The 27975-nt window shown below is 45.2% G+C and overlaps 1 protein-coding gene and 1 pseudogene across 9 annotated transcripts in view; one reads left to right on the top strand and one right to left on the bottom strand.

Annotated features, from left to right (window-relative positions):
- Positions 1–14610, top strand: part of HUWE1 (HECT, UBA and WWE domain containing E3 ubiquitin protein ligase 1) — a 166729-nt gene extending 152119 nt beyond the window's left edge. For 7 of the 9 annotated variants that reach the window (XM_090264628.1, XM_090264633.1, XM_090264636.1 and 4 more), the window contains 18 exons: positions 363–909; positions 1485–2088; positions 3023–3138; positions 3252–3408; positions 4619–4751; positions 5011–5213; positions 5809–5936; positions 7198–7294; positions 8338–8493; positions 8848–9093; positions 9370–9487; positions 10142–10282; positions 11246–11533; positions 11640–11745; positions 12316–12433; positions 12744–12925; positions 13201–13391; positions 13980–14610. In XM_090264628.1, coding sequence (XP_090120754.1) covers positions 363–909; positions 1485–2088; positions 3023–3138; positions 3252–3408; positions 4619–4751; positions 5011–5213; positions 5809–5936; positions 7198–7294; positions 8338–8493; positions 8848–9093; positions 9370–9487; positions 10142–10282; positions 11246–11533; positions 11640–11745; positions 12316–12433; positions 12744–12925; positions 13201–13391; positions 13980–14082 — 3634 coding nt within the window. In that variant the 3' untranslated portion in view covers positions 14083–14610. The remainder of the gene's footprint in view (positions 1–362; positions 910–1484; positions 2089–3022; positions 3139–3251; positions 3409–4618; positions 4752–5010; positions 5214–5808; positions 5937–7197; positions 7295–8337; positions 8494–8847; positions 9094–9369; positions 9488–10141; positions 10283–11245; positions 11534–11639; positions 11746–12315; positions 12434–12743; positions 12926–13200; positions 13392–13979) is intronic. The other 2 variants (XM_090264634.1, XM_090264637.1) reach the window with 1 other exon arrangement.
- Positions 14611–26303: 11693 nt separating this feature from the next.
- On the bottom strand, positions 26304–26932 carry LOC149991380 (nascent polypeptide-associated complex subunit alpha pseudogene; annotated as a pseudogene).
- Between the last annotated feature and the right edge of the window lie 1043 nt (positions 26933–27975).

Below are 27975 nucleotides of genomic sequence, written 5' to 3' on the forward strand. Positions count from 1 at the left end.
CACCAGTAGTCTAGAGAATGCAGAAATAAACATCTCCTAAGTCTGATTTTACCAATGGATGATACAGACCTGGGCTGGAATCTCTGCTCTCTTCTCAGTCATGTGATGTAGGGCAAGTCACTTGTTTGAGCCTCTTGTCCATCTCAAAAATGGATTATTCTCTAGGAAGCTATTACAGACCTTGTAGAATGCCTGGCACATAGCAGGCACTTGAGGGCAACTCTTATTATTTACTGTTAAGAGCCCTTGGACTGGACACCCTCTGTTCTCGAGCCTCCTTGGAGGCATCCATCCAGCTCATGCCCCTCATGATCTTAGAGCCCTAGCTGAAGTGTTAACCCAGAAACCGTGCTCCGTTGCAGGCCTTCTGGCAGTAATGTGGACACTCTCCTCCGCCTCCGAGGACGACTTCTTCTGGACCATGAAGCCCTGTCTTGTCTCCTGGTCCTACTTTTTGTGGATGAACCAAAGCTAAATACTAGCCGTCTACACCGAGTACTGAGAAATCTCTGCTACCATGCCCAGACCCGCCACTGGGTCATACGCAGCCTGCTGTCCATCTTGCAGCGCAGTAGTGAGAGTGAGCTGTGCATTGAAACACCCAAGCTGTCCTCAAGTGAAGAAAAGGGCAAAAAGTCAAGCAAGAGCTGTGGGTCAAGCAGCCATGAGAACCGGCCCCTGGACCTGCTGCACAAGATGGAGTCTAAGAGCTCCAACCAGCTTTCCTGGCTTTCAGTATCCATGGATGCAGCCCTAGGCTGCAGAACTAACATATTCCAGATCCAGCGTTCAGGTGGGCGCAAACATACTGAGAAGCATGCAAGCAGTGGCTCCACTGTCCACATCCACCCCCAGGCTGCTCCTGTTGTCTGCAGACACGTTCTGGACACACTCATTCAATTGGCCAAGGTGAGGAGCTTGAAGGAACCCCACTTCTGGAGTTGTAGGAAGGATGGCAGCCACAGCCTAGGTGAAATCTTCTAGAAAATTGTCCCCATAAATAACTTTGTGGATTTTTTATTTTTACTGTATGTTTTTATGCATTATCTCATTCGGTCATCAAAACAACCTTCAACAGTCTGTATTATTTCCATTTTAGAGATAAAGAAGCTGGGATACAGAAATGTTTAGTGGCTCTGTCATGTGGCTAGTAAGTGATGGAGCTGGCTGGACCTAGAACTTAGTTTAGTCCTCTTTTTAATAAGCCATTTGTTAAGGGCCTGCCTTGTGCCAGGAACTACACAAAATATATAATCTTTTTTTTTCTTTAATTTCACAAGGTGGTGAAAGTGTCCTCCCGTTTTATAAGTACAGAGACTGATGCTCAAAAAGTTTGCTAATCGTCTCTCCCTACAAAGCCGTTGTTTCTTTCTAGGCTGCCTCACCATCAGTTGGATAAAATTGTGTGACAGCTCTCCCATCTTAGCAAAGCTGTCCGAAGGAGCAGAGAGCCTAGGAACCAGTTGTTCTTCTATTCCCTGCAGGTGTTTCCCAGCCACTTCACACAGCAGCGGACCAAAGAAACAAACTGTGAAAGCGATCGGGAAAGGGGCAGTAAGCAGGCCTGCAGCCCATGCTCTTCACAGTCTACTAGCAGTGGCATTTGCACAGACTTCTGGGACTTATTGGTGAAACTGGACAACATGAATGTCAGCCGGAAAGGCAAAAACTCCGTGAAGTCAGTGCCAGTGAGCACTGGTAGTGAGGGGGAATCCTCCCCATACAGCCTGGAGGCCTCTCCACTGGGGCAGCTCATGAACATGTTGTCACACCCAGTCATCCGCAGGAGCTCTCTCTTAACTGAGAAACTGCTCAGACTCCTTTCTCTCATCTCAATTGCTCTCCCAGAAAACAAAGTGTCAGAAACACAGGCTAATTCTGGCACCAGTACTTCCTCTACCGCTGTAGCCACCTCAACCACGTCTATCGCCCCTGCCACTGCCGCCTCCAACACGCCCACTCCCCCTGCTGTAACCACCCCTGTCACTTCTGCTGCAGCCCTGGTTACTGCCACGGCTATTTCCACCATTACCATAGCTGCTTCAACCACAGTGACTACCCCCACGACTGCTACCACTACTGTTTCAAGTAAGTGTGGACGTAGGCTGGGAGCTGTGGGGTGTGTACACCTCCTCACCCTCAACTCCTCCATCCAGTTATTCCTCCCTAAATGATAGCGATCAGCTTCATTTGTGTTTGTGAGACCCAAAGGTGTTCATTCCTGCCCTCTTCAGTCCCAGTTCTCTCCTGTTCATTCCTTCCTCTTCTCCCCTCCCCTCCTCCCTGCCCCCCGCCACATACACTCTGTGAAGAGGAGCAGGCATTCACTGAATGTGGCTAAGCACCAAAAAGAGTAGGTTCTTGTCTTCAAAGAACTCCGAACCTTTTCAGCCTGATTAAGGGAGCCAGTTCTCAGAGGAAAGAGTTCAAGAGCAAGCAGGATACAATGTGAATCGGTAGAATAAAGTAGTGAGGCTGTTCCAGAAAGTAAAGGGAATGAGTCCTACAGCAGACTAGTAAGAATTACACGTAGCAGTAGGTTTTGAAGAGGGGGCTTTCAGAGAGGACTCTGATAGTAGGGCAACAGGTGAGAGAAACATCTGAGGTTCTTTGTCACACTTTAAAAGATACAGTTGTAAAAGTCCTTGGCATCCCAGATCATTTGGCTTTGGTGTTTGGATCTTCAGGGTGGTGGTTCTTTAAGATTTTATGTATTTATTTTTAGAGAGAGGGAGAAAGAGAGGGAGAGAAACATCAGTGTGTGGTTGCCTCTTGCTTGCCCCCAGTCAGAGACACAGCCTGTAACCCAGGCATGTGCCCTGGCTGGGGATCGAACCGGCAACCCTTTGGTTCACAGGCCGGCACTCAGTCCACTGAGTCATGCCAGCCAGGGCTGGATCTTCATTTTAACTACTTTCCCTTTTTGAGGCCCTGGACAATTCAATGATACTTTGCTTCTGCCGCTTAAGTCTTTGGAATGTTAGTCTCAGAGGCTTACAATCTTCCGTCTGTTTCCTCAAAGCTACTACTAAGGCCAGCAAATCTCCAGCAAAGGTCAGTGATGGGGGCAGCAGCAGTGCAGACTTTAAGATGGTATCTTCGGGCCTCACTGAAAACCAGCTGCAGCTCTCTGTGGAGGTGAGTGCAACCTCTTCCTATCTCCCAAGTTTGGGAGGAGAAAGGATAGACACGGGTAGGTAAGGTTTTAGTTCTCAAGTTGAGGCTTACTCCTTCTCCCTTCTTTTTCGCAGGTGTTAACATCCCACTCTTGTTCTGAAGAGGGCCTAGAGGATGCAGCTAATGTGTTACTACAGCTCTCTCGGGGGGACCCTGGAACCCGGGACACTGTTCTCAAGCTGCTACTGAATGGAGCCCGCCATCTGGGTTATACCCTTTGTAAACAGATAGGTAATAATAAGAGCAACACATCATGTTTTTCTGAAACCTTGCACTTAGGTGTCACCTCTTTCTGGAAGCCTTCCCTGAACCTCCAAGCTGAATCAAACTCCTATGCTTCTATAGTGCATCCCCCAAGCTCTGTTCTGTCATAGCACTGATGATACTAGGTTGCCATCTGGTTTCCTCTGCTCAGTTCTGAAAGAGCAAGGCTGGGCTTCTCTACATCCCCAATGTCTGGCACATGGCAGGTAATCCATGGTTAGTGAAGGCAAATGAACATGCGTAGGGCTGGCAGTGTCCTCCTGTTTCTCTATTCTGGGCACTTGTGAGAGCCCTATGATGAGCCTGCTGAGACAGCTTTGTCACCTCAGAGATGTGCCTATACTGTGTTCAGGCTCAGGAATTGAGAGTCAAAATAATACCCTCTACCTTTGTGCAGTTTTGAGGGTACAAAAAATTCTAAGAACACTTGTAAATCATTTAGTTTCAGTTGTCTTCCTTCCAGTTTTACCAAGAAGAAAACTAAAACCTGGTGATAAAGTGATTAAATCAAGGAATAGAGCCAGATCTTCCTTTCCGTTTAGTCTCTTTGCTCTCTCCCATCCACATTCCATTTGTGGGTCTCCCTAGATCCCGGCTACGTGCTTAATTATCTACTTCTCATAGACGTCCCTGGAGCTAAGGTGATACGAGAATTGATTGGACTATCAGACCCAGGGCAGTCTTTGCTACATGAGAATTGTAAGGTTCTTCTGGAAGAGTCCTCTGACCTTCCTTGACTGCTACCATTTATTCAACACCCATGGGCCAGGAAACATCCTAGGCACTCTACCACAGTTACCTCCTAATTCTCAGAGCAGCCTTGTGAGGTTAAGCAGTATTGTCCTATTAAGATGGGTAAGCAGTTTGCCTTAAGATCACCACGAAAACCTCAGAAGTTCAAAAGATATACAGGCTCCAAAACAGATAATTATCCTCTCTGCACTGACCTGTAATTCGTGCAGTTTCAACAGATTCTTGAGGCCAGGTAAATTGGTGGGCCCTGGGTGAGTGGTTGGTCCAGAGCACACATAGCAAGATGCACAAAGCAAAATTCCTGCTCACTCCAGGTTCTCTGTAGCTGAGCAAAAAGAATGGCCTGGGCAGGTTTCTTAGAATGGTTTGGCTTTTAGCTGCTTCATTGGCAAAGCCTCTGAACACTTTCTGGCTCCTCTATCAGGCACCCTTCTGGCCGAGCTACGGGAATACAACCTGGAACAGCAGCGGCGAGCCCAGTGTGAGACCCTCTCTCCTGATGGCCTTCCTGAGGAACAGCCACAGACCACCAAGCTGAAAGGCAAAATGCAGAGCAGGTGGGTGGTGGCTGCCCATTTGGCTGTCGGACTAGAATCTTGGACATTCTGAAAGGTGGCTCTTGCTGGTTTACCCTCTCTCTGGGCAGATTCTCTTATCTGTCCTATACACATTCAACCCTATTTATTTTTTTGCCTACTTGAGAGATTTCCTTGTGAGATTTCTTACTCCTCTGGTTAACACCAGGAAGCCCTGCTTGCTCTGAGTGTTTATGCTTTGATGCTGTCAATATACGCAAGCCACCTCTACACTATCCAGGTTTGACATGGCTGAGAATGTGGTAATTGTGGCATCTCAGAAGCGACCTCTGGGTGGCCGGGAGCTCCAGCTGCCTTCTATGTCCATGTTGACATCCAAGACATCTACCCAGAAGTTCTTCTTGAGAGTACTACAGGTCATCATCCAGCTCCGGGACGACACGCGCCGAGCTAACAAGAAAGCCAAGCAGACAGGCAGGCTAGGTATGAAATTGGAGTGTCCAGTTGAGGGGCAGGGTTGGTGGTGGAGAACCCAGAGTCCCTGGAGGGCAAGACTTAATGTCGTGTCTCCTTCCTGTTTGACCTTTCCAAAAGGAAGTGATGAATCTTTCATAAAATGTTGATGGCTGCATTTTGTATCTCACTCAAGCTGCCTGCCTAGGAAATTCACTAGTGCAAGTAGGAATTAAGGGGGAGTGGAAATCTGGCAAGGAAATTGAGGGCGGATCTTTTGCTAAACAAAATTTTTAACTCACTGAGTGTGCCTCCTTTCTGCTTCCTTGATCACTTCTGACTAAAACATTACAGCCATGTTGCCTCAGCCATGGCCTGCCAAATCCTACCTCTTTCCTCCTGTCCCACAGAATCCTGTCACCTCCCACCATCTATCTGCCTAGCACCGTGTCCCCTCCCCTTGTCTATAATGGTAGCTCTTAGCGTCTGATATGAGCACTCTGAAGCTGCCTGAGCTAAAGCTCAAACACTTCAGCAAGATGCCCTGTGGCAGACCAGGAGATGGGAGAATATTGGGCACTCACGCTTTTTACATTTCATATCTTGCCTTCTTTCTTCCTCCCAGGTTCCTCCGGTTTAGGCTCAGCTAGCAGCATCCAGGCAGCTGTTCGGCAGCTGGAGGCTGAGGCTGATGCCATTATACAAATGGTACGTGAGGGTCAAAGGGCGCGGAGACAGCAACAAGCAGCAACGGTTAGCATGATGCCTGTGGCCCCTCATTCATTTGTCTCTCCCCCACCACATCATCAGTGGGGTTTCACTGCCCTTACCTTGTATGCTTTTGCGTTAAGTTTGCTATACGAATGCTCTGGGCAACAGGGTTACTTTCTGTTGGTTTTGTTTGTTTGTTGATTGGTTTGTTGGTTTGGTTTAGTTTGGTTTGGTTTGGTTTGGTTTTAAAGCTTGGCCTCATACCCCACTCCCAGCTATCCCGTCAACAGTGGTGCTTTTGCAAAGTACATAATGCTAAGTGTCTGGGTTCTGAAGGGATGTGGGGTGAAGATTTTTCAGTCTCATGGAACAATTCAGGTACAGCAGAGACATTTTAGGAATTCTACTCTTGAAAGTCCCCCGAGCTTGGTATATATCCCACACAGCCTCTTCTGGCTATAGCTGTTCCATCCACCCTGGCCTCTGCCTCTGTTCTCCATATTCCTTTAGCACTTAGGCACTCAGGCACTTTTAAGAGGAAACCTTCAGGTTCCTAGGTAGCCAGCTCATTGTTGGGATCCCAGCACAGTGGCTACAGGAAAGGCCTGGCATCATGTATGTATGCTGTGGCACTCTCATTGTTCTCCTGTCCTTGAAACATGCAAGTCACCTTCCCAAGATCCAGGATAAAAGGTATCCTGGGGTCTGGTTTTTCTTTCTGTAATTCCTTTTATACAATATCATTTCATTGAGCATTCTGGGAACAGCCTAGAAGTAGAGAGCCTTGACTCCAGCAGAGTAGAAAGGGAAAATAGCTATTATTCCGGAATATATTTTCTGCCCAGCCTCTTTCCCACAGCTGATAGAACAGGTATTGTCTTTTTAAATAATCCCACCTGTGGAAGGTTGCACTGATTCCCTTATTATTTTACCATTTGTGAACAAAGAATAAACATCCCTTCTGCCCATCTCAGCTTTATATTTGCGTACGTGTGTAAACTGTCCCCAGAAGAAATCTTGAAGTCAGTATCCAGGAGGCTGGTATGTGACTGAACAAAGGTCTAGAATGGAGTGGAAGCAATGCAGGCGTCCAGGGAGGGAGCTTGCTAGCTCAGGACAGCAGAGTTGGTGAGAAGGCCATTCTTTTGTCCTGGAAAGCTAGAAGAGCTACCAGTTTCCTGACCAGATATGGGAAGCTTCTTTCTAAGCTTACGATGTGTGAGAAGCGGTAGGGTCAGCTTCTAGCCTGTCCCTGAGGAATGCAGTTACACCCTTTAAGTGACCTTGTCTCCCTTTTATCCAGTCGGACTCAAGCCAGTCAGAACCATCTGTCCGGAGGGAGGAGTCACCCATGGATGTGGACCAGCCTTCTCCCGGTGCCCAGGATACTCAGTCCATTGGTCAGTACTGCTCCTCATTGTCAGCCCAGCAAAAGGAAGAGTTGGTCTTCATGGAATGTCTGCTGGAGCCCCTGCGCTCAACATAACATAAGCTCAGTGTTAATAGCCATTACCAATCAAGTTCCACTAACCAGTCAACCACCTTGTCCTTGTTACAGATTTGTAGCACACGTAATTCCTGTAGTAAGGAAACTGTGATGTGGTATGCATGGAGACAGCATGTATTTAAATCTTGGCTCCCTTGTTTAGTAGCTCTGGGACCTGAGGCAAACTTCTCTCTGCTTAAGTTTTCTCCTTTAAAATAAAGGGGTATTCAGAGTTAGGACTGAATGAATTAATGCATGTACCTGGGACACAGTGAATGCTGTTATTAACAGTGTTTCTCCAAGTTAATTGTACATGGAATACTTCTTGGTACCCCCCCCTTTTTTAAAGATTTTGTTTTTTTTGTTTTTTTAGAGGAGGGGGTGGGAGGGAGAGAGAGAAAGAAAGAAACATCAATCTGCTGCCTCTTGCATGCCCCCAACTGGGGGACCTGGCTCACAACCCAGACATGTGCCCCGACCGGGAATCGAACTAGTGACCTTTCAGTTTGCAGGATGACACCCAACCCACTGAACCACACCAGTGGCACCCCTTTAACACGTTCCTTTGGGATAGTGTTGTCATAAAACATCCATTTTTCAGATATGTTAAATCACTTAATAACCCCCAGCTACTCTGGGAATCCACGAGGCAGTAAGTAGACCAGCACTGTCTGGTAGAACTTACCTGCAGTAGCCACTATTTCAGTTGTACTAGCCACAGCCACATTTCAAGTGCTCGATAGCCTGCACTTGAAATGTGGCTAGTTGCAACTGAGAAGCTAATTTTTTTTCATTATAGGACTAGAGCTTGCTTTTAGATGTTGCTCAGTATTACTCAGTGGCTAATGGGCCAGTCTACTTGATCTGTCTAATGGCCTGCACGTTTGGTCTGTGGGGAATCTAAATGAAGAGGAAACCTCGAAGGCTCTCTGACTCTCTCCTCTGTGTGCCATGTAGGCTTAGATGGAAACTTACAGGGGGAGAAGGAGAAGGAGGAGAGGCCACCTGAGTTACCCCTGCTCAGTGAGCAATTGAGCTTAGATGAGCTGTGGGACATGCTGGGAGAGTGTCTAAAGGAACTAGAGGAATCCCATGACCAGCATGCGGTGCTAGGTGAGTTGCGGCATGCCTCTTTCTCAGTGTCTTTGCATTAAGAATTCAAAGGAAGGTTGTTGTTTTTTTTTTCTCTGACTTCAGTGTCAGAAAAAATTTCCCTTCTCTTCTTATGGCTGGTATCTTTTGCTTGTTAGACCGGGGAATCTTTATACAACTGGTTGCCTATCCCATTTTTCTTTGGCTTTAATGAAACTCTGACCACCTCTTTGGCTTCATTTTTCTATGTTACCATTATATTTCTCCTACAAGTTTTCATTATTCTTCCATAGTGTACTTTTGAAATTTGATTATAAAGGAGGTTTATATATTGAAGTTTGTAAAATATTACCGCCCTCTCATTGCTACCTCCAGTGCTACAGCCTGCCGTCGAGGCCTTCTTTCTGGTCCATGCCACAGAGAGGGAGAGCAAGCCTCCTGTCCGAGACACCCGTGAGAGCCAGCTGGCACACATCAAGGACGAGCCTCCTCCACTCTCCCCAGCCCCCTTAACCCCAGCCACGCCTTCCTCCCTTGACCCATTCTTCTCCCGGGAGCCCTCATCTATGCACATCTCCTCAAGCCTGCCCCCTGACACACAGAAGTTCCTTCGTTTTGCAGGTACAGGGAACTCTTAGGTCCTAAGGTGTAAAGGGCTTCATTTTTTACAAGGCCATTTCACACATTTTATAATTAGCTGGTGTGTGTGTGTGTGTGAGAGAGAGAGAGAGAGAGAGAGAGAGAGAATGGCTAGTGAGGTAGGGACTGTCTGGAAGCCCCCATGTACCACACTGCCTTTTATTCCCTAAAATGAAGCACGAGTTGCTGGCTGGATGGCTGTGATCCAGTCTTTTGGGGCCCGTGATGGCTGATTCCTGCTTCCCTTTCTCGTCTTAGAGACTCATCGCACTGTGTTAAACCAGATCCTCCGGCAGTCCACCACCCACCTCGCTGATGGACCCTTTGCTGTTCTGGTAGACTACATTCGTGTCCTCGACTTTGATGTCAAGCGCAAGTATGTGCCCTGGTTGTTAGTGGGGATGGGAACTCTCCAAGTGGTGTCTCCCCTTCCTGAAGGGAGCCGAAGTTCCTCTTAGGGCAGTGTTTCCAGAGAAAGAAGTCTCCCATGGTGGCAGCCCTTTGAAGTGTGTGGGTTGGGAGGAGAAAGAGACTAATGTGTGCCACTGACAGTCATTGTACCTGAACTTGCTGGCTTTCTCTGCCCCAGTCTCCATTTTTCATCAGAGAAATGTGAGCCTTTGTTTAACCACATGATTTCTAAAGTCTCCTTCCATCCTTTGGGGTAATACAGGAGGTGCAGGTGGCCAGCGTATACTTAACAGCCGGGCTTAAGGGGCCTCCACAACAGCCCTGCCTTCCCTGCTCTTCCTTCCTGTGCACCTGCACACGCTTACCTGCTTGTTCCAGAGGCTCCGTACCCCTCTCTCTCTGGGCCCTTACTTGGCGGAGATGGGGGAAATTGAGAGTTGGTAGTGAATGACCTATCTTCCCCAACTACTGGGCATTCTGCCAGGGGTACAAGTGGGGAGCAAGGAACAGTGTGTTTGGAAGATGGGGAAAGCATCATTGTGAGTCTTCATTCTAATCCAGCAAAACAGAAATTTGCTCTGCCACCCCTCAATCCTGTTTTCCTTCCCTACCTCGCAAGATATTTCCGCCAAGAGCTTGAGCGTTTGGACGAAGGGCTCCGGAAAGAAGACATGGCTGTGCATGTCCGCCGTGACCATGTGTTTGAAGACTCTTATCGTGAGCTGCATCGGAAATCCCCTGAAGAAATGAAGAATCGATTGTAAGACCACAGAGCAGAAAATAGACAAGATGGCGGGGGGGGTGCTTCCTCTGTCATAGCCAAGGCTTACTCAGACACCAGATGAACAAGGGAACTTACGGAGGTGCTGCTCTCCCCAGTAGGCGTTCCCAGTTGGAATCTAGCTTATACCATGTCACTGAGCTGCCTCCCATCTTCTTGGCCTGGTCTCATAAGACTGGCCTTCCGCTGGCTGGCTGGCCTGCCCTTTGGCTGAGGCTACCCAACAATTTTCAGACTAAAGAGTCTTTGGCATTTACAAAGATAAACCTGCTGGCTTCACAGAGAGGCTTTTTTTCCCATTGTTATACTAGGAAGGGAAAGCCTGCTGAGCAAATGGTGCCTGAGGTTGGGGGAGACCACACTTGCATGAGTGGACTCCCACCAAATTGGTAATTGCTCTCTGGTGTTTCTGAAGCCACCTAGAGGAGATTGGCATTTTGTTACCAGGGGTCATGGGAACAATGAGACGATAGACATATTAGAGCAGTTTTGATGCTCCTAAGCTGAGAAACTTGATTCCTCCCCTCCCTGGTGACAGGGCCATGTAATCACACAGGAAGTCAGAGAGGCTTCTGAGACAGACTGGGCCCTACTCCTCTACTACCAGATCCTACAAACACCGAACTCTGCTCAGCACACACTGATGCCACTTGACCCCTGCTTTCCCTGAGTGAGACCTCATTTAGGCCTCTACACCATTCCCACTGGTGTTTTCTGGAATATCAGTCAGCCTTTACTGCTACGTCTAGACACTTCTTCTATCATTGATGCCCTTTCTGTCCTGGAACCCTCCTCTGGGCTCTCTTGACACTGCACTCACCTCTACCCTGTGACCTTGCACTCCCCGACACAGCTTTAGTCACTCACTCACCCGGTCATGCTGTGCAAATGAACGGGCTTGTCCCGGGCCTCCTGCACATCTCTGTTTCTGATCTCATGCAGGTACATAGTGTTTGAAGGAGAAGAAGGGCAGGACGCTGGAGGGCTCCTGCGGGAGTGGTATATGATCATCTCTCGGGAGATGTTTAACCCTATGTATGCCTTGTTCCGTACCTCGCCTGGTGACCGCGTCACCTACACCATCAATCCATCTTCCCACTGCAACCCCAACCACCTCAGCTACTTCAAGTTTGTCGGACGCATTGTGGCCAAAGCTGTATATGACAACCGCCTCCTGGAGTGCTACTTTACTCGGTCCTTCTACAAACACATCTTGGGCAAATCTGTCAGGTGAGGATGTGGCTCAGTCCTGAGAATCGGACCCTTCTTTTGTGTCCCACCTCTGTGTTGCCTTTCCTCTACCCTAATCCATGACCCTGTCTGATTGTTCTTCTAGATATACAGATATGGAAAGTGAAGATTACCACTTCTACCAGGGCCTGGTATATCTGCTGGAAAATGATGTCTCCACTCTAGGCTATGACCTCACCTTCAGCACTGAGGTAGGTCAGGAAATCCTGACTGCAGCACATTCCAGCTAGCCTGAGAGACCCGCTCCAGGATCACCCTTGAATTGGCATTGGATAACCTCATGGCTTCAAGGAAGTACCTTGGAATTCTTAAAGTCCCATGCCCCATTTCCCATCTGGCAGAGAACAGTGGGTATTTGTATGGGGCATCACAAACAGAAAAACCAGAATTTGTAAGACAATCCAGGCTGTTTCCTAGTTTGCCCCTTTATAAAAAGCAATGCTCCAATGGATGCTCCAGTAGTACATTATTTTTCATTCCCAAAGGAAGTTCATTGTAGAAAAATGACATACATGGAAACAAAATTTTTTAAGATTACTCTTCCACCAAATTATTTTCTAAAAAGACTGTGTGATGTTATGTTAACATATGTTACCTCTGCTCTTTTTTTCCCCCCTTTTACTGGTGGTCTTCCCCTATTAGGGAGTTATGAGCTTATGAGAAAGGTCACTGTTTTTTATGACCTTGCTTTGTCTCTTTGCCCAGGAAATGGCAAAGAATTTAGGGTATGTTCCCAGGTATCTATGTAAATCTTGTTCCAGGTCCAAGAGTTTGGAGTCTGTGAAGTTCGTGACCTCAAACCCAATGGGGCCAACATCTTGGTAACAGAGGAGAATAAGAAGGAGTATGTACACCTGGTGTGCCAGATGAGAATGACAGGTAGGGGAAATGTCCCTTAGACCCCTTGTTGCTCAGTATAAGAAGAGATCAGGTCTCACTTCATTTCATAGACATTGGTTTCTCTCTTTCCGTATGCCAACCACAAATGTCTTGCACAAAAGGAATCAAAAAACTTAACCAAAAAATTTATCTTCATCTACCTTCATGGGGGGCCCACAGGCAGAGTGGCAGGTGAGACAGGCAGACCAGTCAGCATCCTAGTAGCAACAGGAGCTAGATTGGGGGGATCTCTGACCTGTAACAGTTATGCTAGTTCAGATGCTACATGGCATGTTGGTTCTCTCTCCAGGAGCCATCCGCAAACAGTTGGCGGCTTTCTTAGAAGGCTTCTATGAGATCATTCCAAAGCGCCTCATTTCCATCTTCACTGAGCAGGAGTTAGAGCTGCTCATATCAGGACTGCCTACAATTGACATTGATGATTTAAAATCCAACACTGAATACCACAAGTACCAGTCTAATTCTATTCAGGTGAGCTGCTGCTGCCCCCCCCTTCATCCATAAGCAGGGCTAGTTTGTATGACACCAAATAAACCATTACTCATAAGGGGAGAATTTTATGTATGACCATTTACCTATATGTAGCTTTTAATTCTTCTGGATCACATTTTCAGATGATATTCTTGCTCATCCTATGAAAGAACTAAAGCCCATCTCACAGAAGACTTGCCTAGATTCCAAGTTCCATTCCCCTTCTTTGTAGGAGCTCTCTCTCTAATGCTGGCTTCTTGTGTCCCTTCCTACAGATCCAGTGGTTCTGGAGAGCATTGCGTTCTTTTGACCAAGCTGACCGTGCCAAGTTCCTCCAGTTTGTCACAGGTACTTCCAAGGTGCCCCTACAAGGCTTTGCTGCCCTTGAAGGCATGAATGGCATTCAAAAGTTTCAGATCCATCGAGATGACAGGTCCACAGATCGCCTGCCTTCAGCTCACACATGGTAAGAGGAAGGTTTGTTCTTTTCGGCATTCAGATTGAGTTTGCATATATACCACTTTATACCCCTACCCAGGTTGGGAACTCAAATCTGGCCCTTGGGAGCTCAAATTTGGTGTTTGTTGTTGGTTTTTTTTGTTTGTTTGTTTTGTTTGTTTGTTTGTTTTTGGAGAGACTGATGTCTGAGATGTGAAGCTGGCCCAGACTCAGTGAGATGAACACCACCACATGAGACCACGGTGTATTCCAGGGCTCTCAGTGTGGCTGGAGCAAGGAATTAGTTGCAGGGAGCAAAAGAACTGAGCAGGAGTCACATCACCAGTGACCCTGAATGCCTCCTTGGAGCTTACATTCTAGCCCATAGACAAGACCATAGTGTTTAAGAAGTGATAGGGTGAAATTTATGTTTTACATGGCTGAAAGCCAGTAATGGGACCAGATGACAGGAGGGCAAACCAAGCTAGGACAAGATTGGGAGTCCACGAGAAGCAAGGAGTAGGTTCTCTTAGGGAAAAGTCAAGTGGGCATCGTGGGAACACAGGAATTTGGTTATCGTTTTTTCATTATGAACTGATCTTTCTTCTTTCCCTAGTTTTAATCAGCTGGACCTGCCTGCCTATGAGAGCTTTGAGAAGCTCCGCCACATGCTACTATTGGCCATCCAGGAGTGCTCTGAAGGCTTCGGGCTGGCCTAATAAGCCCCCCCACAACCCGCTGTGGGGTTTTTCTACCATTGTTGGACCTGGGAAGGGGGGAAATGAAAACAAATGAACAAGAAAGAAAATGTTGATACCAATAAATGAAATTCACCAGTTCACCATGTGTGTGTCCCAGCTGCCCCAATCTTCTCCAGTGCATACCTGTTCCCTTTCTCCTGCTCATTCTTTCTCCCCCTCTCTTTTTCTCACCTCCTCCCCCTGTTCCATGCCATCCAGATCCCCAACCCACGTGTTAAAAAGGCACTAGCCTTTGCAGGGACCTGTTTGTCCCAACTGTTTGAACAGTGTGCTCCTCAAAGTCTGTGTTGAGAAGGACTTGCTGCATTGAGACTTGAAACCTTTGGATAGGGGAAAAAATTATATATATATATATTTTTTTGTTCTGTTTGCATTTCTTAATTTGTGCTTGGAATGTGTTGATGTGCACAGCTAATGATTCAATGCGAGACAAGGTTGGCGTCTGTGTTGTGGAGGTTTCAAATAAAGAGCACTCTTCATAACTCACTTTTCAAAATGGAGGTTTTTTTCAAACTAAATAAATAAATAGCCCTTGCACATGCTAGACATGTGGAGAAAAGGTCCAAATGGACTCTCCAGAAACCCATCTTTGCCACTACAACTGGTACGCCCTCTTTCAAAGTTGGTTTTCCTGCAGTCAGGAGAGAGAAACAGCCACCAGGAACTGGGGGGAGTCTTGTTTTAGAATGGGATCTGCTTCTTGGGGGTGGTGATGGTGTTACAAGATTGCAGCCAAGGACAAAGCATCTTGCTTAAGGGAAACAAACCAGTAGGTTGTAAGTAATGTTGAGAACTCAATCAACCCAATGCACTTTTTACAACAGTCTCAAATCTGGGGCTCAGTTTTAAGATTTTTATTTCGTTTGTTAATGTTTTAACTTATTTCTGACAAACTTCAACTAATTTGATGAGCTCTCCAGAAGAAGAGTCTCACCATCCTTTAGTTTTTGTTTTTTCTGCCCGTCTGTCTGCCGGTCTGTTCACAGGCACCCAGTGGTCTCTTGTGCTTTTTATTCCATCTAGCCCTTAAAGCCAATCTAAGGACTTTAGTTCCTTAGGAAAAAAACAAAAGTTTAATTAGAAAAATAACCCCAAGTGGCACTTGCTTTGTGGGGTTTTTCTCATTCTCTGGGGCTCTGCTGCTTAAAATAATTTTCCCCTTGACCATGTCCCAGAGTGTGGATCTAAAAAAGCAGTGGTGTGTCCTTAACCTGATCCCTTGGTCCTGATGCAAATGGCTACTGGGCATTTTCTCCTTTTTTTGAAAACTCAAACTTATCTGTGTCTGGCCCTGCTAATGACTGAGAAGACAGATGAATCACCCTTTACCTGCCACTGAGTTTCCAGTCAAGGGGAGGAGACTGGTCAGTTTTGTGACTGATGTAGGAAGGGGGTCTCTGGGTGGTCCAGAGCAGAAATACCTGATATAGACCAGAAGATCAGGGAAGACTGTTCCATTGTCGGCAGCACTTGGATTGGATTGTAAGGCTGTGTGGGAATTGAGAAAAGTAATCTAGATCAAGGCAACAGGAGTCCAGTTGTCTGATCTGGCAGGGCTTGAGCAAAGGGTTGTGGCCTGAGATGTGACTTGGGGGTCCAACAGGTCTTTAAAATGAAAGGAATAAATAAGCAGAACTACAGCAGAATTGATCGATAAACTTAAGAACTGGTTCTCTGAAAAATCCAAGAATAAAGCTCTCACACTCAATGAAAAGGGTGCAAGGGTTGGAAGGTGGGTGTAGAAGTGGGACACACGGGTGGAATAACCCTGAAGGAAATAAAAGTGAATCCAATGGGATACTACAAAAATCTAATGTGACCAAATATGAGTTGCCTTTGTGATATGCATGTGGTATAATATTAATCACCTCAATGTGAAGTGAGAAAAATCTCAAATAGATAGCAAGGCATTTGCTAACGCTCAATAACTATTCCCAGTTCACTTAAAGGTGAAGACACTACCTTGATAACTTGATAAGGTAGTCTCAGACCATCAGCCAACATCACACTGGAAGTATAAGGTGACCAGTTACCACAATTAGCACTGTTCTGCTAGTTCTAACCATGAAGGAGAGCAGGAAACAAGTATAACTTGACTATTTGCTAAACCAAGAGAAAATCAAGTTATTAGAACTTAAAACAGTCCACGAAGAGGTTTGGTTATAATGAACAAGATATTCATGTAAGCATTTATTGTCCAACAAATACAAATTTAATAAATCATACAATGGAACCCTATACAGCAGTGAAAATGTATCCATTGTATGTATCCACATGCACAATCTCAACGATAAGCAAAAGGTATAAGACCTGTTGAAAAACTGCAAGCAATACTACCTACCTATGTACCAAGAGTGTGAAAAACCACATCCATATGTATGAAAAGTGAAAACCCATGTGTGAGTATAACTAGTACACGCTGTTCAGGATGAGCTATGGGGCCACATGGGGAAGCAGCTGGGAAGACATCATTACACAGAGGGCTTCCACTATATTGGTGGTATACTATTAAGCTGGGTGGTGCTGGGTATATAGCTGTTCCTTAAAATACTACATACTATAATACTTTATAACTTTTATACATCTGAGATCGTTCATAATAAATTTTATAAACAATTTGTTAAATTTTACAATGCATTTGAGGTAGGTAGCCAGGAGGCAATAACAGGCAGGCCTAATTCTACGTGGAGGCTAATAGCTGCTTGCATGATAGGATTAAACATGTCTCTCTTGGTCCTCTAATGATTTCCTCCACTGATCTGTATGTGCATTGATTAACTCAGGTTATCTCCTTATTAAATTAGTCCCCTTGTCTATAATTAGGGTGGTCATATAATTTATCATCCAAAGTTGTGTAACAGAACCCCTGGGCTGCTCCGACTGAAACAGAAGCCACGGGCTGTTTAGTTAGGGGCCCGATTGCCCGCAGCCAGAATTATAACTTTCAATACCAGAGTTTCGTGAAAAGAAAAAGAATTGTTTATTTGCACGTACTTCTGCCTCCCCCTCCCAGGCCTGGCGAGTCATAGGAAAGTCAGAAACACTGTTTCCCTACTTCCCAGGCACAGTTCAGTTTTACCAGTAGCTGCCAATCACTCAATTCTGATTGGGGAGGTCCTTTTTGTGCTGTGGTGTCCTCCAGCTCTCAATGCAGGACCGCCTGGATTCTCAGCCTCCTTGTAAACTGCCTTCTTCCTGTAAACCGTGTGGCAAGAGCCTCTTAAAGCAGCCTGGAGGGCCCCTCCTCCAAGCCACATGGAGGGAGCACACCCCAGCTAAAATGTCCGCAGCTGCTTATATATCACTGACTGCGTCCTCTGACGCAGTGGGTGCTGCAAGTAGTTCTGACCATTCACAGAACCCTATGCAGGCTCTGTAGGCTCCTTCCGTAGCATCCCACAGTCCAAGACCCCTCCCATCTTCCTGAGCCTTGGAAGTTTCAAAGCGAATCTTTGTGCAACGAAGTTTCCAGCCACTAGCCCCAGGCATGCAAGGCATCCTGAAAGCTGCTTCCTTTTCCGTATCTCCCAGACACAAACTCGGGGGTTTATTTTTGGACTCCCCTGTTCCTGTAACAGTTGGACAAATTTAAAAGTAAAAATGGTGCTATTAATAATTATTCTGGGCTGCAGATGCAAACAAACCAGATAAGCTGTGATGTGTGGCTCTATACTTATGATGCATATCTGTCTTGGCTGGGGAAACAATTATTACCCATCATAATTTCATTGAGCACTTAACCAAGTACTGACAACACTGAGAAGTCTGCTTTCCAGAATTTCACTGAAGGAAGGGAGCCAGGTGTTAGCAAAGTGCAAAGGGCAATGGGTACACAAAGAGACAACAGGCTGGAGTAGCAGGTTAAACATCTTCTCACTAACCAGTTAGAAAACATAACAGGAAATAGATTCCCTTCACAACAGTAACAAAATACCTAAGAGTAACCTTAGAAAAGCAGTGTTTGGGACCCATGTGAAGAAGAAAACTACAAAACCCTTGGGAGAAAGCAGAAAAGGCAAATCATTGAAGATATTTACTGTGTTTGCATGAAAATACAAGTAAAGTTAACCTTGAGATCTCGGGAAACAAACTGACATGCTAAATAAGCAAGGTGGAAGCTGAAATTAGGTGTGCTTGGTCTATATTGTAAATGGAAAGCAGCAAGAACCAGTTGGGGAAGAAATATCTTTGTCAATGTAAGGCCACCTAAGTACTGGAAAGGGAGGGGAATATAAAGTTTGCTCTGCACTTCACACTAAATAAATTCCAAATAGGTTCAAGCATGGAAAATGTAAACATTTTTTTCATCACGAAATGAAAATTTGGGCAAATAATATCTGGGATATGGAAAATCTAAGGCTAAAAACCACACAACAGTGTAATGGAAAAGACATATATTTGACTACTAAAATCTTGGCAACACCATGAACAGAATTAAAAAGCAATAGCAATCTAGGAAAATGTATATCTCTAACAGGCAATGGTTAATCCTTAATTATATATATATATATATAACTTATAAATCACTAACAGATGAACTCCCCAATTAAAAATAAGAAACATGGAAGGACATTAAAAGGTAACTCACAAAAGAAGAAATGAATGAGCAATAAGTATATAAAATTCTTACCCCTGTGATAATTACGTAATAATCAAAGATCCATTCCATTAAATCTCAATGAAAACTACTTACCAAATTGAAATTGTGTGTGTGTGTGTTAACACAGATACAAGAGAACGTGAAGGAACAGCCACCGTCATACACTGCTTAGAAATTGATACCACCTTTCTGAAGTATAATTTTGTAATATCTGCCAACAGAGAGAAAAGCACCCCCTGACTTCCAGGAGCTGGCTGGCCTGGCATTCACAGTTGGGCCTTGGTGTTCTCCTGTTGGATGCAAGTATTTCACAGAACGTCAACATCCGACAAGGTCACATCTGTGACAGTGACCAATTAAGACAATTAAAATAATCCCATAATAATGTATGAACTCAAACAAAATATAAACATTGTCTAGACCACAAGAATTAACCTAACATCCCCTATCCCGAATACTATAAGGGACTTTTTTTTTTTTTTTTTTTTTTTAGCAATTACAGCTTTAGCATCTCTCTAGCCTGTCCCCTCTTATAGAGAAGATGCATTAGTATACTCAATCATAAAATTACCCCAACTTCTGGATAGTATTAAATCTAGAGCAAAACCTCACTTCCTTAAACCGTTTCCAAATCACCTAACACAAGCCCAGATCCGCTGGCAGTTCCCCATGCTATGGGCTCTCCTCTGCCAAACTCAGAGCAGCTTCATGCTCTTGGTCTTGTCTGCACCAGCAGACCCTAGGAAGAACCTTCAGACACACATAGTAAGATGCCAAATGGTATATATCCTGTACTTCTGTGAATGCTTTCTAATATTCACAAATTCAGATGGAATCTGGCAGCCCAAACTTTTTGCCTTGCAGACACAACATTGTGTATACACGTGTGCGTGTGTGCTAATGTGAATGCTCTGAGGTGGACATGTCTTCTCCAAGTCCCACAGTCCCCGTCACTCCTTTTTATTGCTTATATCCTCCTGTTTTGTTCACCATTCATTCAAGAAACATTTATTGAGCACCTACTGTGTGCCAGGCATAAATTCATACCATCATGAAGCTGTTATTCTAGTGAGGGAGGCAGACAATAAATAAATGACATTTTCTTCTATGAGGAAAAATAAAGTAAAAGGATAGAGCTGATGGGGGAGCCTATTTTAGCTCGGATGGTCAAGGAAGGCGTCTCTGAGGAGGTAACAATTGAGCTTGGAAGACATACTTGGAAGAAGTGAGGATATAAGCCAGTGGGGGAGGGGGGGTTGTTCTCAGGGAAGAGTGTTCCAGGCAGCGGAAAACAGACAGTGTAAAGGCTCCTGCACACATGACATCTAGAAGGAAGACCAGTGGAACTCTAGAGAGGTGAGTGATGAGAACTGTCATAGTGTTACAGAAACAGGGGAGTCCAAAAACAAACCCCAGAGTTTGCGGCTGGGAGATAGGCAGCAGGAAGCAGCTTTCAGGATGCCCTTGCATGCCTGGAGCTAGTGGCTGGATACATTGTTGCAAAGATCCGCTTTACTTCCAAGACTCAGGAAGATGGGAGGGTTCTTGGACTGTGGGCTGGTAGGGAAGAAGCAGACAGAGCCTACGTAGGGTTCGGTGAATGGTCAGAACTGTTTGCAACACCCACTGCGTGAGAGGACGCAGGGGGAGAGAGGTGGCAGGGGGGAAGAGAGCAGCTGCGGACATTTTGGGCTGGCTCTGGCTCTAGGAGGCTCTCTCAGGCTCTCTCTGGCCCTCACGCCCTCACTCTCTGGCTCTTGTGGGCTCCCTCCATCTGGCTTGGAGAAGGGGTCTCCAGGCGGCTTTAAGAAGAGGCTCTTGCCAGGCTGCTTTGAGAAGGAGAGGAGATCCATGCGGTTTACAGGAAGAAGGCAGTTTGCAAGGAGGCTGAGAATCCAGGCAGTTCTGCATTGAGAGCTGGAGGGCACCACAGCACAGAAAGGACCTCCCCAACCAGAACTGAGTGATTGGCAGCTACTGGTAAAGCTGAGCTGTGCCTAGGAAGTAGGGAAACGGTGTTTCTGACTTTCCTAGGACTGGCCAGGTCTGGGAGGGGGAGGCAGCACTTTGTGTAAATAAACAATTCTTTTTCTTTTCACCAAACTCTGGTATTCAGAGTTATGAATCTGGCGGCGGGCAATCGGGCCCCTAACTAAACAGCCCGTGGGTTCTTTTTCAATCGGAGCAGCCCAGGGTTTCTGTTACAATAGGAGTTGAGGTAAAAAAAATAAACAAGGGCCAGATTGCTGGGCTTTTCTTCTGAGTGAGGTGGGAACTACCAAAGGCTGCGGCGGAGAGATGTGATCCAAAGCTTCTGTAGCTGCTCACAAAGAGTGGGTGGGAGGGGCCAACGCGGAGGACCGAAAGCCTGAGGAGGCTGCTGCCACCTTCTTCCAGCTAGGACAGAAGTAACCTGCCTGGACTTCGAAGGAATCCTAAATAGGCGTCTGTATGCGCGGGCCATACAAGGCATTGTTAAAGGGAGAGGGAACTGGGGGCCTGAGGTGAACCATAGTCTCATCCTTGATGCCTGAGGTTTTTGCCTGGATGATAATGACGGCGGTTTTGTTGTCTGTTTTTCACTGTAGGCATGTATTCCTGCAATTAAAAATAGCCAAGTTTCAGTGGGCACGCCCTGTCCTCCTCCCCACCTAGATGCAATCTTTAGGAACTACAGGCATCCCGCCCAGCCCACCGTGCCCGTCCCGCAGAGCAGCCTTGCCCAACCTGTCCAGGTTTGCCCGGGGCCTCTCTGGTTTTAGTAGCGTTAAGTCCCACGTCCCAGGAGAACCGTCCCTCTCTGTGAGCCGACTTGCTTCTCTGCGGCTGGGAGAATATGGGTGCGGGATTTCCCCAGCGTGCAGGGCCTCCAGCCAATGGCAGATCGCGACGTATCGCCCAAAAGAGCTCTGCCCAGCAACTCCAGCGCTGCATGCAGTGCTGCTGCCCAGAGCAGCTCAGCCTGAGGCCCCATGGTGGGGCCGAAGCTGGGCCGAACCTCCCGACCCGGTCTCCTCCTGAAAATCAGCTTGCGTGACTCTTTTTTGTAATTTGGGGGAGGGGACATTATTATTGTGTCAGGAAGGTGGCACATACAACTAACTGCACGTGATTGTATGACTGGGTGTGACTGTGTACTGATTATGTGTAATCCTATGGCCTTGTGGAGGCTGTTACCATGTAACCATGGTTTCAAGAGTATGTGTGTGTCTGTGTGATTGTGTGACCATGTGTGGCCCAGATCTGGTACCTTGAGTTATGGTGATTGTGTGAATGTCAGTCAAAATCTAACAAGAAAGAGTGGCTATCACTAAGTGTGTCTGTTTCTGGGACAAACTGCACGTGTGTGTGTGTGTGTGTGTATGTGTGTATGACTGAGAGCACATGCCCACATGTGTTTGGAACTGGCTTTACTGAAGCCAAGAAGTGTCTCTGTATGTCCCTGCATCTCTCTAGGCTCATGTGTGAGTCTTGCATAGTAGTGAGGCCCATAGGTTCTGGAGTCAGTCAGACTGACCTGGGTGCAAATCCAGGCTGTACCGCTTACTGGACAGGTAACCCTGGACAAAGTACTGAAATTCTGTTTTACTCAGGTTCCTTGTCTGCAAAACACAAACCCTACTCATTTCTACCTGGTGGAGCATTCAGTGAAGGCATGCTTATCTGGTGCTCAGCATAGCACCTGGCCCACGGGAAAGACCAGGTAAACATCAGCTCATATTAACATGTGGCTGTATCAACTGTGCACCTCTGATTCTGTCTGCACGTCAGAGCGTGTGTGGCTCTCATGGGTTTCATCAATTCAAGAAATATTAATTTGGCACCTATTAGACACTGCAGTAGACACTGTATACACATTTATGGGGGGGAAAAAAACCAGCCACAGCCTCTGCCTTCAGTCAATTGCCACGTTTAGGTTCTGACCATGCTGACCACCTTTAACACTACAGGCACACCTGCTGACGGGCAAAACAGCATGGGCACAAAAGTATCGCAGGAAAGGACTGGAAATGATTTAGATCAATGGGTGACTACTTACACCTATTATAGTCCATCCTCATTATGCCGTTTAGGCCTCTTGCTGTCAGTAATCTCTCACTCTTCCTCCATTTTTGACTTTCTACTCTGTTCCACTCATCTATCTTGATGCCAATGCCGTGCTGTTTTGATTACTGTAGCTTTGTAATAAGCCTTGAAATCAGATAATGTTAGGCCCTTCAACTTTGTCCTTTCATTACAACATTGTTTTGGCCATTCTAGGTCCTTTGAATGTCAATTTTACCCCCACCCCAAAAGCCTCCTGGCATTTTGATTGGAATTTTATTGCATCTATATATTAATTTGAGGAGAACTGACACTGCAACAATAGTGAGTATTCTAACTCATGAACATAGTATATATCTCAATTTATGTAGCTCTTCTTCAAGTTTTTGCAACAATATTTAGTGCTTTTCAGTGTAAAGGACTTGGAGGTCTGTTTAGTACTGGTCTCATTCTATCAAAACCAATGTTGTGACTAGACCAGCCCTTGTGGTTCTTACTATGATTGCAAGATGTCCTTTAACAACTACCATCAGAAAACTTTGAAAAATACAGGTTTATTACTTACAAGTCCTGGAAGTGACACAGCACTGTGTGGGGCCACAGAGTACTGTCAGAGCCAGACAGAGACAGAAAGGAAGAGAGGGAAGTAGGGATGGAGGGAGGGAGAGAGAAATGGGCCTGGGGTTCTGCATTTATTGGAGTTGAGAGTGGAGGCCTAGCCTTTTGCAGGCTCACTCTTTATTGGTGAATTTAAAACATAAGAGTGGGAATTTAAAACACAGTAAGAGAGAACAAGTAGCCCAAATAGTTACTGAAATCAACCAAGATCTCTAAAACAGAAGAGCCTGGCCTGGGGGGAGGGGCGAGACACCTGGCTTTTGATCTAGTCCTGTGGCTGACACTGTGTTGACTGGAGACAGCTGTCTTTGAAATGGATGCCTCAGGAATCAAAGCTTAAGTCAGGCACTTGCATTACAAAAAAAAAAAAAAACAAAAAAACTATCAGTGCTTACACTACAAAGTCTTTGGCTAAATGTTTCCCAAAGTATTTCATCTCTTTTATGGTACATTTTTAATTTCAACTTCTGACTATTGATAGTATATAGAAATACTCTTGAAAAAGAAGAACAAAGTGGGAGGTATCACACTACCTGATATCAAACTATACTATAAGGCCATAGTAATCAAAGCAGCATGGTACTAGAAATATCAGGGCGCCACTCTATAAAGTACATGATTGTCTAAACACTATGCATCTGAAACTAATACAGAATAATAATGAATGTAAACTGTAATTGAAAAAAATTTCACAAAAAGAAATACAGCCATTGCTGGATAGCTCAGTTGGTTAGAGTATTATCCTGATATGCCAAGGTTGCATGTTCAGTCCCTGGTCAGGACAAATACAAGAATCAACCAATGAATGCATCAATAAGTGGGACAACAAATTGATGTTTCTTTCTCCCTCTTTCCTTTCCTCTCTCTCTCTAAAACCAATAAATAAAAAAAAATTAATGAAAAATAAAAATAATAAATAAAAAGAAATACAACTAATTTTTTCTATTAAACATGTATCCTTCAATCTAGCTAAACTCATTAGATATAGTAGTTTTTTGTAGATTCCATAGAATTTTCTACATAGACAATCATATCTTGTAAAGTAAAGATAGTTTTACTTCTTCCTTTTCCGTGAATCTGCATTCCCACCAACAGTGCACTAGGATTCCCTATTCTCCACATCCTCGCCAGCACTTGTTTGTTGATTTGTTGATAATGGTCATTCTGACTGGTGTGAGATGGCACAGTATCTCATTGTGATGGTAATTTGCATTTCTTTGATAATTAGCGACATTGAGCATCTTTTCATATGTCTATTAGCCTTCTCCCAGTTATTTGATTAAACATGAATCTAATTACTGCTGTGAAGGGATTTTGCAGATGTAATTAAGGTCCAAAATCAGAAGGACAAGAAGTGTTTGACACACTGTTTGCTGGCTTGTAGACAGAGGTAGGGGCTACATGGCAAAGAACGTGGTTGGCCCCTAGAAGATGAGGCCAGCCCCAGCTGATAGCCAGCAAGGAATTGGGATCCTTGTCCTACAACTGCAAATAACTGAATTTTGCCAATAACAAGAATGAACTTGGAAGCATATTTTTCCCCAGAGCCTCCAGTCAAGAACTTAGCCTGGCCAACACCTTGATATCAGCCTTGTTATACCCTGATCAGAGAACCAGTCATGTGTCGGAATTCCAACCTATAGAAACAGACATGATAAAGGAATATTGATTTAAGATATTAAGTCTGTAGTAGTTTGTTATGCAGCAATAAAAATTTAATATACTCCTATCTCCTGAAACAGTTTGTGTACAACTGCTATTATTTCTTCCTTAACTGTTTGGTCAGATTCACCAGTAAAGCCATCTGGACATGGGGTTTTCTTTGTGAGGAAGTTTTTAACTATGAAATAAAGTTCTTGCCCTGGTTGGTGTGGTTCAGTGGGTTGAGCACTGGCCTGCAAACCAAAGAGTCACTGGTTTGATTCCCAGTCAGGGCACAAGCCTGGGTTGCGGGCCAGGTCCCCAGTTAGAGGTGTGTCAGAGGCAACCACACATTGATGTTTCTCTCCTTCTCCTCCCCTCTCCTCCTCGTGTCTCTAAATATAAATAAAAATAAAATCTTTTTAAAAAAGAAATAAATTTCTTTAAAGACAGAGGACTATTCAGGTTTTCTTGTTCTGGAGTGAGCTTGGTAGCTTATGTCTTTTAAGGAATGTGTCTATTTATCTAAATTGTCAAATTTATGAGCATAAAGCTGTTTATAACATCCCTTTATTATTATCTTAATTTCTATAGGACCTGAAGTGTTGTCCTAGATCTCATTCTTGATATTAGTCACTTGGGTCTTCTCTGTTTTTCCCTTTATCTATCTGGCTAGAGGTTTATCAATTTTATTGATCTTTCAAAAGAGCCAACTATCGTTTTTTAAAATTTTTTCTCTATTGTTTTTCTAGTTTCTATTTGGGTGATTTCTGCTCTTTATTATTTCTTGTCTTCTACTTACTTTGGATTTAATTTCCACTTTTTATCAAAATTTCTTAAGGTGGAAGCCAAGGTCACTGATTAAAGACCATTCTAATTTTGTAATATGAGCATTTTTCCCACAAGAAGCCATAGCTCTTTAAAAAGGTTTTATTTATTTATTTTTATAGAGAGGGGAAGGGAGGGAGAAAGAGAGGGAGAGAAACATCAATGTGTGGTTGCCTCTCACACACCCCCAACTGGAGACCTGGCCCAGAGCCCAGGCATATACCCTGCCTGGGAGTTGAACAGACAACCCTTTGGTTCGCATGCCAGCACTCAATCCACTGAGCCACACCAGCCAGGAAGCCATAGCTTTATTAATGACTGAAACAGTACAAATTATCAGCTGCAGGGCTGATGATTGCTGAAAATCAAACCAAGCTTCAGTTACTCTTTTGAAACACACACACACACACACACACACACACACACACAGTTCTCGTTTTTTAGATGGTTACATTGTTAATTCCATAACAGTATTTACAATACCACTACTCTTGTTCTTCAGGGCTGGGTCTGCCTTTACTGTGGACACATTTGCTTGTAAAATGACCGAGTCTATGTTATTAATTTCCATACCTATTTCATCAACCTCTTCCTCTTTACTCTCCTCTTGTACAGTTGGAATTTGTGTTTTCTTGAATTTTTGAGACAGCTTCACTTTGAATTTTGAATTTCTCAGACGCTGCTACTTGTGTTTGCTGAGATAAATCCTCAATCTTGGGTTCCAAAAATTTCGTAGGTATCTGAAGGTGGGTTCTTGTAGACATTTGGTTTTGTGATGACAAAAAGGACATTATTAGATTTCCTCATAGTGATCTTAGTAACCACTGTAACCTGTCAAAGACCCAGCTTGGACATAGCTTTCTGTGCCTTTCACTTCCCCTCTGTTTTGGTTTACTGACTGGTTCTTCATCAATTTCAGCTGCTTCTGCCGGCTGGGCTTGTGTGGTTGCCTGGGTGGAATCCTGTTTTTTGAGCTCTGGTACTGATTCATCAGTGTCAGATTGCGGACCCTGTCTCAGCCTGGGGCTGTGGCAACTGCTCTGAAGCAGGGACGGTTTCTGTGGCTTCACCCGGCATTTTGTGCAAGAAATGCAGAACCGAGAAGGTGGCAGAAAGAGAGCCTAATATAAGCATTTAATACTATAAATTTCTGTTTAAGTACTGCTTTTGCTGCATTCCACAGATTTCGCTACATTACGTTTTCATTTCAGTTCCATTCAAAATAATTTCTAATTATCCTTACGATTTCTTTTTTGACCTTTGGTGTGCTGGTTATCAATTTATTGCCTCTCAACTTCAAATTCATCCTTTCTGCCTGTTCTCTGATAACAGAACATATATTAAATATTTTTCCTTTGCCAACTGACATTGAAGCCTTCTCAGTAGAGTGTGCTGAAGAGATATTGCATGAGGAAAAGGTTTCCTTCCTGATTCCTGTCTGCTTGGCAGTCCTCCTTCTGCATAACTTTTTCAGGCATCAGACTCTTGCAGTGCCAACCAGCAGCTTTCCTCCCCCTGCCCAGCACTCACCCTCAGGCAGCTTGGTAGCAAGCAGAGCGTCTCTGGGCACCGCAGCACACGCAACTTCCCGGGCCTGGTTCCTGCAGTGCCCAGGAGCCAGCAGCACTCTGTGAACAGCCTTCTCTCCCCATCCCAACAGACAGAGTTCTGGCAAGTTCCAGAGGATAGATTTCCAACAAGTTCTGTCAGTACAGCACCACAATACTTCTCTGCCATCCAGTGAGCTACAGTCATGCCTCTCCAACAAAATCTGGAACTGAGGCTCCAGGGACATTCTATTTTAGCCTAGGGATAGTGACTACGTCTTAATTCTGTTAGTCCTATATTCTTTAGCGACCCTGGCTGGTTTGGCTCAGTGGATTGAGCGTCGGCCTGCGAGCTAAGTGTCGCTGGTTCGATCTTCCAGTCAGGGCACATCAGAGAAGGAAAACTCTGACTCCAAAAAACCTCCGCTGCCTTGCGGCATACCTCTTCAGGGGAAAGGCTAAGGGAGTAAACCCCAACAGAAAATCCGGAGCCGGAGTCCCTAAGGCGGTTTGACGTTGTAGTCAACACCGGCAACTCCTGCGGCGCACCTGAAGCCAAGCAGTATTGACTCC

This window comes from Furipterus horrens, unplaced genomic scaffold, assembly GCF_987537825.1.
Source record: "Furipterus horrens unplaced genomic scaffold, mFurHor1.1.pri manual_scaffold_17, whole genome shotgun sequence".
NCBI classification, from domain to species: domain Eukaryota; kingdom Metazoa; phylum Chordata; class Mammalia; order Chiroptera; family Furipteridae; genus Furipterus; species Furipterus horrens.